Source organism: Salvia hispanica, chromosome 4 (genome assembly GCF_023119035.1).
Source record: "Salvia hispanica cultivar TCC Black 2014 chromosome 4, UniMelb_Shisp_WGS_1.0, whole genome shotgun sequence".
In the NCBI taxonomy this organism is placed as follows: domain Eukaryota; kingdom Viridiplantae; phylum Streptophyta; class Magnoliopsida; order Lamiales; family Lamiaceae; genus Salvia; species Salvia hispanica.
The window spans coordinates 40,239,139-40,247,219 of record NC_062968.1 but is presented as its reverse complement, the minus strand read 5'-3'; the positions used below and the strand labels follow the sequence as shown (position 1 = coordinate 40,247,219).

Sequence of the window (8,081 nt, the reverse complement as noted above, 5' to 3'; positions counted from 1 at the left end):
TGTCCGCTGAGTACTCATGTACTTAGCCCTGCATGTATTTCTAAATGTGCAGGTTGACCTGTGAATTTTTTTAGTTTTTTTTTTATGAAATAGTACTCCCTTCGTCCCATTAAATATGCAACATTTGTTTTTCGGCACATGATTTTATGTAGTGTTGTTTTGTGAGTTAATGAAGAGAGCGTAAAGTAAGAGAGAAGAAAAAGTAGAGAGAATATTGTTTCTATTTTTAGAAACGTTTCATTTTTAATGGGACAGATCAAAAAGGAAAACGTTTCATTTCTAATGGGACATAGGGAGTACCATATATGGTGGTACTCCAAAAATTTTATGAGACATATATTCAAAAATATAGTACTACCGTCCTTGAAAAATAGAATTATTTAAAACGACACGGGTTTTAATGCATAATAAATTTGGTTATATATTTACCTCTCCCTAGAGAGTTTGAAGGTGACGACTTCTGTAACGGAAATATAATTACGAGGAATTAAACTCAATTTCTAAAAAGGATGCGTAGATTGCTGGTTAGGGCTTCCAAGACTCTCGCTTTCACTCTGCAGATTCGCGAACCAGGTATGTTTTCTCCTAAAAATTCCTACTTTCCAAACTCCGAATCCACAAGGAAATTTTTTCTTTCATTTTACGCCCAATTATTGCTAATTTACTTCAAAAGCAACGGCGAAATTCGCTAAATCAAAATCTAGTCCGGCTGCTACTTGCTGAGTTGCCGTCAAGATGCTCCCTCATTTCCCAATTAATTATGCTCCCCACCATCTCCATGCATGTCGATTTAGTGTAGTTTGATTACGTTTGTATTCACTCTTCATTTCCTCATTTAATTCGATAGTACCAGGTTGTTGTGTTAATTGATTGAAAAACATTCTACTAGTATAATTTTGTTAGTTTCTTACTGTTTTACATTTCCACTCCCAAAGGGGTTTTCAGTATATTGAGGTACATTACAAGGATTCAACTGGAGACCTACAGTAGTTGGTGAGGCGTTATTTGTGTGTTGCAAGTCCAAGATGTTTCTCCCACAAGATTGCCACTTGCATCTCAATAGGTGTTGACCATATCAATTACACCCGATAATCGTTCAATGGCTTCAGATAGTGATTATTCGGATTCAGATTCAGATTTCCGGGAAATAGATAATTATAGAGATGACTCTCCACTTAGGGATACTGCCACTACTATCAATGATAGGGTCCTTCCATCGCAAGCATCCTCATCTCGTCCTAACTCCACAGGTAGCACCTAAACGATTGGTCCTTAGTCACTTTCTGGTGTTGCTCATTAGATATCCTCCAGTTGCAGCTCACACTGTTTTCTCTTGTGAAGATCCTTCTTCCAAGAGTCAAATTGTTCAGTATGAATCTCCAGTGAGGGACACCACCCCTCATCTTAATTTGAGAGGTACCGCCTAAACTATTTGTCCTAAGTCACTTATTGCAATCCAACGTGTGGCATATGTCAGGTATTCCACAATTGCAGGTAACAGTGGTCCTTCTCTTAAAGACCCTTCTTCTTCTAAGAGGCGAACTGCTCTTGATGAAATCCCATCAAGACCACAAAAGCGACTAACTATTGCAGAGACTGCCGGTACTTCAAGTTCAAGGATAGACAATAATACTCATTCTATGAAGAGAGTCCTTCCTGGCTTTCAGTCTTCTACCTCTAACCCACACAATCTAATAGAAAATGTAAGTGCCAGTGAAATTCGCGAAACACATGGGAAATCAATGTGGTCAAATCCTTCTAATGGAAGTAGAATATTACCTCCGGCTATGATGCCTGGAAAACATTCTTCAACCACCTCATTGGTTGCTTTAAATGATCCTTTCTATCAAACCGGGGTAGGCGAAGAGAGGCCTGTAGGACCTGATGAGAGATTGGTTTTTCAAGCTGCTGTGCAGGTACTGTCTGTGTATTTTACATTTTTATTGTTTTTTTCTTTATTTGTGACCGTGCTCAATTATGAATTTGCATTTTAAAAAAACTGCATGGATTTCCTTATTTTTGTAGTAATTTACTTGAACTCTCAGAAGCCAAAGTATCTTACTTGGGTTATTGTTTATTCTAGCTTCTATAATATTTTTTCTGATGTTCCTCTCCAAAGTGGAACATTTTTATGTTCATTCTAATCTGAAGTGGAGTCATGTTGTGCTTGGGCATACAAGCGCAGTCATGGACAAATTACATTAATAACACACTAGTGCATCACTTGGTTTACAACTTTAATTATCTGGATCAATAATGTAATGAACCTTCCATAACCAAAACTCCTTAGCTTACCTTGAGCAGCAGAGTATGAATACTTTTTTTCCAAGCATCAATAGTACTCTTCAACACTTAGTTTGTATCCTTTCTATATTAGTTTTCAGGGGAACTTCCAATTCAAGTTCAACTCTGATAAATATTCAAGCTAAAGCTCAATGTGTATACTGAACAGATCATTGTTTCATTTTACTCTCATTTTCTTGATTGCCTTACTATATGTTATTAGAAAGTTGTTCATTTTTAGTGTATTGGAGTTTATATGTTTTTATTGCAGGATCTTCATCAACAACAAAAAGAAGCTGATTTGCCTGATGGACTGTTGTCAGTTTCTCTTCTTAGGCACCAGGTCCTGTCTGCTTATTCATGGTACTTTTCTACTTGCGTTTGGGTATTTATGGTTTAAAGCTTTGGCATTTTCTCTTTTCAGAGAATTGCTTTGGCATGGATGCTTCGTCAAGAATCGTCTGGTTTGTGCATAGGGGGAATCTTAGCTGATGATCAGGTGGGCATGTTAGTCAGCAAATTTATTTCCCCACGTCTAGTTCAATAAAATTCCTCATTTTTGGATCTTTTTTCCTTCAATATACATTATAATTTTTCACACCCCCAGGGCCTGGGCAAGACTATTTCAACGATTGCCCTCATACAAAAGCAAAAGAGGCTGGAGGCCAAATCTAAAGCAAAGGAGTCGTCTTCTACCAAAACTGAAGCCTTTAACTTGGATGATGATAATGGAGTTAGTGGTTGTGCTGCTCTTGATGATGCAATCCAGGTAAAAGTATCTGATGCTTTAGCAATGCTTCCACAATCGAGTAATTCAACCCCCAAAAGTAGGCCAAGAGCAGGGACATTGATTGTTTGTCCAGCCAGCGTGGTTCGACAATGGGCTCGGGAGCTGGATGAGAAAGTCCCAAAAAAGGCTAAACTTCGTGTTCTAGTATATCATGGAGGCAATAGGACCAAGAATCCTGTTACATTGGCAAGATATGATGTTGTTTTAACAACATATGCTATCGTATCAAATGAACTTCCAAAACAACCTTTGGTTGAAGGGGATGATGATGATTTAAAGGATGGAGTTGCAGTATCTTCTGCATTTTCCATGGAGAAGAAGCAGAAAAAGTCATCCGTTAATAAGAAGTTCAAGAAGGGAAAAAAGGATGATGTGAATGCTTTGGATAGAAATTGTGGCACATTAGCAAAGGTTATATGGTCTAGGGTTGTTTTGGATGAATCCCAGACCATAAAAAATCACAGAACTCAAATAGCTAGAGCCTGTTGTAGCCTTAAAGCAAAACGAAGATGGTGCTTATCTGGAACTCCAATACAGAATTCTATAGATGAATTATTCAGCTATTTCAGATTTTTAAAATACGAACCATATGATAATTACAAAACCTTTGGTTCTTCTATCAAGGGTCTTATTTTGAGGGACTCTGTTAAAGGCTACAAGAAGCTTCAATTTGTCTTAAGGAATATCATGTTGCGCCGAACAAAAGGTGATTTTATGCACTATTCGGCCATTCGTTCATTTCCCTTTTTTGTGTTATGTAACTGATGAAATTCTAGTTTCCTAAAACTTCTTATTTTGTATTTCCAGATTCACTTGCTTACTTCAGCAATATTTTATTTTGATTCATGTTTTAAGGGTCATCATAATCTTTTTCTTGCTGTGATAGGTGACTTAATTGATGGTAAGCCTATCATCAACCTACCTCCCAAAAAGGTACACTTAACAAGGGTGGATTTTTCCTTGGAAGAACGGGCTTTTTATGAGAAACTTGAGTTTGACTCACGCAAACAATTCAAGGTCTGTCACCTTATTCAGTCTCCCCAATCCGTATATCCCCGTACCATCTTAGTTTGCCTAGGTAGTAGGTGCAGATGAATGTTGCAACTGGCGGTGCCGGTGATACTGGGTCAGTCACTCAGTCCTGAAGATAGTAGTCAAAATGTGCTACTTTATTCAGTATTTCCTCTTTAGGAGTGGTATTTCATCAGTTCATGTGTTAATTTCTTTGTCAAGTTTTCTCTTACCGCTATAGTTTCCTAGACTTGGTCTACCAGTCTTGTCCATGATAGAAGTCAGTTGCTAGCACCTTGCAATACCTGTATAATGAAAACCTGTATTTGCAGTTGCTGTTGCTGCGGATACTATCTTTTTAAGCTACTCTGGTTTACAGGGTGGTTACTTCTTAGTTTGATATCTGGTTATTGTTTGCATTAATGATTTGATGTTGTAACCATTGCTATCTCGAGGATTTTATTTCCTTGTGCTAGTTTAGAACTATTGAGTATCTACCTTATGAACTGAAGTCTGAACAGCCACCAATTACATACACCTATAAATTGGCTTCAGATGTTTAAGCAAGGAGAAGGCTGAATCAAAATAGGGAAAACTTCATGCAGCATTCCACTAGCATGCTTTTTAAGTACTGAATACTACTAGTACAAGAAAATTTCAGTTTTACTGATTCTGGATCTGGTTCTTGCACTGGATTTGTAGAGAAATGCCCCATAATAGTGAAAAGGGAATTATGTTTCCAGAACTTGAAATGTGAAAAACATGTCATTGTTGAGATTGCAATATGTTACAAGAGCTGTGGTTTTGATATTTGCAGGCTTATGCTGCTGCTGGTACCGTCAGTCAAAATTATGCAAATATCCTATTGATGCTTTTGCGTCTTCGCCAAGCTTGTGATCACCCATTACTTGTCAAAGGGCTCAGCTCAGATCCTGTTGGAAAGGATTCGTCTGAGATGGCTAAGATTCTTCCCAGAGAACTACTAGTTAATTTATTGAAACCATTGGAAGCTTCCCTGGCCATATGTCTTGTGTGCAAAGTACACTCTTTTCTGTACTTCTTTTGATTGCTGCTTAATTTGATCTCTTGGTAACTGTCATTTTTTCAAAGGAGTCGAGGTTTGATTAAGCATGAGAGTCTTCAAGTATTGCTCCCTGCTAACATAACCTGCCCAAAATTAATTGTAGCAACGGATTGCCTGAAGTAGTATCCCAATTATATGTTTCATAGCTCAAAAATATTGACTTGATTATCCAGAAGAACAAGAAAGTAGTACCTATGAGTTATCTTCATTAGGGATCCTCTTTTTCCCTTATTCATCACAAATTCTTCAAGTTTTTGGTTTAATTAACAGAAAACGCAAGAATTAATGTTGATTTGCGGATAAATTTTGTCCATATAAGGGAAGGGACTGGAAAATTATATTGTTTGGGATTAAAGTCCCCATCTGAGGGTTAATATTTTTTTTCATGGTGCTGTCGGTTATAAGGATTTGATGTATACATTTTATGTGCTACAGGATCCTCCTGAAAATGCAGTGGTCACAATGTGTGGGCACGTTTTCTGTTATCAATGTGTTTCAGATCAGTTAACTGGTGAAGACAATACATGTCCTGCCCATCAATGTAAAGAACAACTCGGTGCCGATGTTATATTTTCAAGATCCACTCTGAGGAGATGCCTGTGTGTTGATGTGGATGGTGATAGCCCTGTTCAGTACGAACTGCGTGATGAATCTGCAGTTCTACAGAGAAACTACGTATCATCAAAGATCAAGTCCGCTCTTGAAATTCTCAAGTCATGCATATCAAAAGGCCAGAGTTCAGAGTCGCAGGATTTTTTCATATTTGACGAGGATGTTTCTGCATCTGATCATGAGTTTGAGGCAGCAAGTGTAGCACCTGAAAAGGCTATTGTTTTTTCACAATGGACTAGCATGCTAGACTTAGTCGAGATGTCACTGAAGAACAACCATATCAGTTATCGGAGGCTTGATGGTACTATGTCAATAGTTGCTCGAGACAAGGCCGTAAAAGATTTCAACACTGACCCTGAGGTGGGGATCCCCATACCATTTCTTGTTAAGACTATCTGGCTTATTTTTTTCAAGAATCCTCCAGTTTTGTTTCTTGTAATAGTTGCTTTGTTATACTCCCTCCGTCCCCTAAAAATAGAAACTCATTCCTTTTTGGTCAGTCCTCTAAAAATAGAAACTTTCCATTTAAGGAAATTTCTCTCTCTAATGAGGTGATACCCATTTTCCACTAACACACTTTTCTTTCTATCTCTTTGACCAATTTTACATTAAAACCTATGTCATTTCAAAAGTTTTTATTTTTAGGAGACTGAGGGAGTATTCTTTAAATTATAAGTTGCTGTTGTCCAACTCTGCAGGTTGATGTCATGTTAATGTCTTTAAAAGCCGGGAATCTAGGACTCAACATGGTTGCTGCGTGCCGTGTAATTCTCTTGGATCTTTGGTGGAATCCGACAACAGAGGATCAGGCTGTTGATAGAGCTCACAGAATAGGGCAGACTCGTACAGTTACTGTATCACGGTTAACTGTCAAGGACACAGTTGAAGATCGCATCCTGAGTCTTCAGGTACTTCCTCATGCCTTGTTGATGTTTGTGAATTTCGGGTTGGGGTTATAAGGATTGTGGATGCGTTTTCAGGATGACAAGAGAAAGATGGTTGCATCGGCGTTTGGGGAAGATCAAAGTGGTAGCCACGGTGCTCGCCTCTCAATGGAAGACCTGAGATTTTTGTTTGAGGGCTGAGGACGTTGAACAAGTTGTTTTTCTTTTTTTGCAATGGGCAATTTTTGAGGCTATATTGCACCCCAATGTGTGGTGTACATATTAATTCAAGTGGGAAGTTGCAAATGGTTGTGGGGCAGATCACAGATGGATGATCCTTGACTAAAGCTAGGATATTAGGATGTGTATTTGCAGAATTTCCTGTTGTCCCTAATTTAAACGACCAAATTAAGGGTTGATTTTTTATTTTTTATTTTGGTTTGATCACAGGTAGGGATGTTAGTCGGGCTGGCCCGTCGGGTTTTGGGCCGGTCCTACTCGGGTTGCGGGTCAATCGGGCACGGGTTAGTCGGGTTGTGATATCTTTCGGGTTATAAAAGTTCGACCCTAACCCTAAAAGCTCAGGTTTCGGGCTAGCCCAGCGGGTTAATCGGGTTGCTGCCAATAATATTAATATGCGATCAATTCAATAAATAATGATTAAAATGACAAATATTCATACAATGAAAACATTTTATTATGATATATATGAGATATGTGCTTAAACTCAATCATAAACATGATCAAATACTAATATTTGAGATATTTCGTGGAATTTTAATGCATGTTTTAGAAATTTAAATATTTTTTTAGTGAATGTGAAGTTTTTAATTTATTTATCAATTATTATATTAATAAAAATTTAATATATGATTTGTATATTTAATATAAAAATAAAAGTTATTTTTAGTTAAAATTAATTAATGAAGTGTTGAATTAGGAGTAAAAAATATAGAATAATAGAAATTTTATCGGGTTTTCGGGCTAGTCCATCGGATTTTCGGATCTGGCCCTAACGGGTTGCGGGTTAATCGAGTGCGGGCTAATTGGGTTTTGATTTTATCGGGCTAGAAATTTCCAGCCCTAACCCTATAAATTTGGCGGGCTATTCGGGCCAGCCCACGGGCTACGGGCTACGTTGACATCCCTAATCACAGGTGTACTGAACTCGCCTTTGGCAGAATCCGACTAATCCTGCTCGACCGAATTTGCGGATTAATGGTTATTTTATTCTGGTTAGTGAGGATTGATGGTCGGAGTGACAACCCTAACCGGGGCCGGACTCCACATTCCATTAAAGAGCATCCACAACCATATTCCTTAAACCATTCATTCACTACGTTATTCATGAACTCATAGTGCTTTCTACCATATTCATCACTTTACAATTAACCATTAATTCTTAACTATTTGTGGA

General features: G+C 37.9%; 1 protein-coding gene across 2 annotated transcripts; it reads left to right on the top strand.

The window, feature by feature from the left end:
• The first annotated feature begins 466 nt into the window (after positions 1-466).
• LOC125222326 (helicase-like transcription factor CHR28) lies at positions 467-7,097 on the top strand. 2 transcript variants are annotated; one of them, XM_048124858.1, is made up of 13 exons: positions 467-573; positions 936-1,250; positions 1,342-1,416; positions 1,495-1,916; positions 2,555-2,626; positions 2,708-2,782; positions 2,891-3,052; positions 3,698-3,779; positions 3,960-4,090; positions 4,902-5,123; positions 5,604-6,140; positions 6,479-6,688; positions 6,761-7,097. In XM_048124858.1, the coding sequence occupies exons 2-13, from the start codon at positions 1,100-1,102 to the stop codon at positions 6,863-6,865; spliced, it is 2,244 nt and encodes a 747-aa protein (XP_047980815.1). In that variant the 5' UTR covers positions 467-573; positions 936-1,099; the 3' UTR covers positions 6,866-7,097. The 2 variants fall into 2 exon arrangements, with proteins under 2 accessions (XP_047980815.1, XP_047980814.1); XM_048124857.1 differs by having other exon boundaries at positions 2,891-3,779.
• Positions 7,098-8,081: the final 984 nt, after the last annotated feature.

Excerpts from the sequence above, each read along its gene's own strand:
- LOC125222326 (XM_048124857.1), top strand. The coding sequence starts at position 1,100 with ATGGCTTCAGATAGTGATTATTCGGATTCAGATTCAGATTTCCGGGAA. Across the intron at positions 1,251-1,341 it reads ATCTCGTCCTAACTCCACAG|ATCCTTCTTCCAAGAGTCAA; the intron begins GTAGCACCTAAA and ends TCTCTTGTGAAG. Across the intron at positions 1,417-1,494 it reads CCCTCATCTTAATTTGAGAG|GTAACAGTGGTCCTTCTCTT; the intron begins GTACCGCCTAAA and ends CCACAATTGCAG.